This window comes from Nicotiana tabacum, chromosome 16, assembly GCF_000715075.1.
Source record: "Nicotiana tabacum cultivar K326 chromosome 16, ASM71507v2, whole genome shotgun sequence".
Taxonomy (NCBI): Eukaryota; Viridiplantae; Streptophyta; class Magnoliopsida; order Solanales; family Solanaceae; genus Nicotiana; species Nicotiana tabacum.
Window position 1 is genome coordinate 147989521 of NC_134095.1, and position 2615 is coordinate 147992135.

Genomic DNA, 2615 nt, shown 5'->3' on the forward strand with positions numbered 1-2615 from the left:
TAATCATCTTCCCAATTGTGTATGCATTGTGAGTGTGAATTACCAATCAGTAGTCCTTTCGCACTTGCTGCTTCCTTCAATTTGTGTAACGACAATCCTTGCTCTATTCTAACACGATCAAACATTTCGTTTCTTGTGATATCCAATATGTACCGCATGATCCTTCCATTTTATAATTCCACTCCCATGTCAATTGTGCTTGGTCTTGCTCCAAATGATCCAATAAATCATGTGCCTTATGTATCGTTGTCGAACCACTGCCCAGATTTTGCAGAAAAAATGCATGAGGTTCTACTGCCCATGCTTTGTCCCAAACTTTAGGCGTGCATAAAACACCACCCAATGTTCCTTTTTTTAAAGTCCCAAGGTTCACGTCTGCAATGTGGACCCATGTCCTTGGCAAGTGCAACCATACTTCTAAGCTTTTTTCTCCTATCGATGCTTTTTCCTCGATCCCCTCCCTTTGTCTAATTTTAATTCCTTTCCAGTCGAGTGAAGCAACTGGAATTTCATTAAAAGTGTTGCAGCGTTCTTCTTCAATCCTTGAGGTTGATGGTGATTGGTATTTTAGTACTCCTCTCTTCTGTGCCTTCGATGTTGTGCATTTGATATCCTGCTGTGTCCCTTGTTGCAGCTCCTTCTTTCTCAAACTGTTGTTTCTTCTATACAACAACAACAACCCAGTATAATTTCACTTAGTGGGGTCTGGGGGAGGGTCGTGTGTACGCAAACCTTACCACTACCCTGGGTAGAGACTGTTTCCAAATAGACCTCGACATCCTTCCCTCCAAGAACTTCCCACCTTGCTCTTGCTTCTTCTATGTTGATTGAATATCTCATCAAATGTGCATTCTTTGCCTGCCATCTCGTGTATTGCCTCGTTGATTGTTGACACATTTATTTGACGAGAAGTCCCCCAGCTGTTATGTTCCTGTAGTATCAAGATTGGCAATGAAACAGTAGCATTTCCTGCAAAATAACAAACAATGTTATTATAAATAAAGAAGCCCATGAGCTCCGCCCATTGATCATTATATCTTCTGTGCATTTCTGCTTCCTTCAGTGTTTTCTTTGGCAACATCACATCTTTCATTTCCTCAATTCTTTCACTTCTTCTCCCCATCACTGCTAACTTCTTACTACTTTGATTTTCAAGTTTGGGCATCGAAGTTTGTCTACATTCACTAGTCTTCTTCCTTTTGTATCCAGGTGCTGAAGTTCATGGCATTCCAGATTCCCCATATTGAGTGCATAGTTAGCCAAGTGATCAGCCAGTTTATTGCCTTCCCTATAAATATGAGACACTCTTCCATTACACCTACGTATCATCTCCTTTATTTCTTCAACTTCCTCCTCTATGATCCAAGGAGGTTTCCAATTTCCCTCTATGGTATTTTTCAGTAGTATGGAATCTGTTTCAAGCCATATTTGAGATATACCAATATTGGTACAGTATCTCAATGCCTCTAAAATTGCTCTTGCCTCCGCTTGTGTGTTTGTTGTTTCATCTATCTCCTTCCCCACTGCATATATTAAGTCCCCTTGCTCATTTCTCAAGCAAAATCCTATTGAACTCCTGCCTGGGTTTCCCCTTGATGCTCCATCGCTATTGATCTTAGTCCATCCAGCTATAGGGAATTCCCAAGTCACCTTAGTAACCCTCAGTCTAGGCATATAGTTTTCCATCATATGGAGCACATCTGGCCATCTTTGTGGGACATATCTAATGCCTGACTTTCTTACCTTGACCAGAGATTGGATTGTAGTACAAATCTGATGCACTACCCTATTGATCGATACAGGATCGTCATGCTTATTGCTATTTCTTCTTTTCCATAACTCCCAAACAATGATGCAGGGTAAGGCTTGAAAAATTGGTTTAAGGCGTGGGATTACCTCCACTGACCAGCATCGAACAATAGCTTGTTGTAAGCTTAGTCCCTCAAAAGATAGACCTGCATACGAGAAGAAATATGTCCATACTTTCTTTGCTGCATATGATGTAAAAAATACATGTGCTACTGATTCCTCCTCTGGTCTCACACAACACCAGCACTTCGAAGGGAAACTGTACCCCATCCTCCTTATTGCATCATCCAGGGGTAGCCTGCCTTTCCACAATTTCCACATGAAGGAGATCTTAAAGGGTAGTCCCTTCACCCACATGTTTTATAAGTAATGGCTGTACCCTTTCTTTTTCTCAGATATTCCCAGGCTGTTTTAGCATTGAAACTCCCCTTTGTTTCCAAGTTCCAAACTGGTTTATCCAGAATATTAGAAGAAGATGGAGGGTCTATTTTGTCCAGAATGTGTGTAGCTAGCTCCTCAGGCAATAAATCGTACAATTTCTCGACATCCCAGCCTTCATTATTCACCACATCATATACATTTTGTATAGTTTCATCACAAAAGAAATCAGTATGTGTGACAAAGTAAAGAGAGCCTAGGCTAGTCCAGTTATCAAGCCAAAAAAGGGAAGATCCCATTTTAAGCTTCCATTCAATCAGATGATCCACAGGATCCCTACATTCTAGCATTTTTCTCCAAATATGAGAACCACCCTTCCAAGTAACAACCAGTGCACTTAATTTCTTGCAATACTTTTGACACATGAA

General features: G+C 40.8%; 1 protein-coding gene across 1 annotated transcript; it reads right to left on the reverse strand.

The window, feature by feature from the left end:
* Positions 1-1128: 1128 nt before the first annotated feature.
* Positions 1129-2079, reverse strand: LOC142170458 (uncharacterized). Its single transcript, XM_075232375.1, has one exon. The coding sequence runs from the start codon at positions 2077-2079 to the stop codon at positions 1129-1131; it is 951 nt and encodes a 316-aa protein (XP_075088476.1).
* Between the last annotated feature and the right edge of the window lie 536 nt (positions 2080-2615).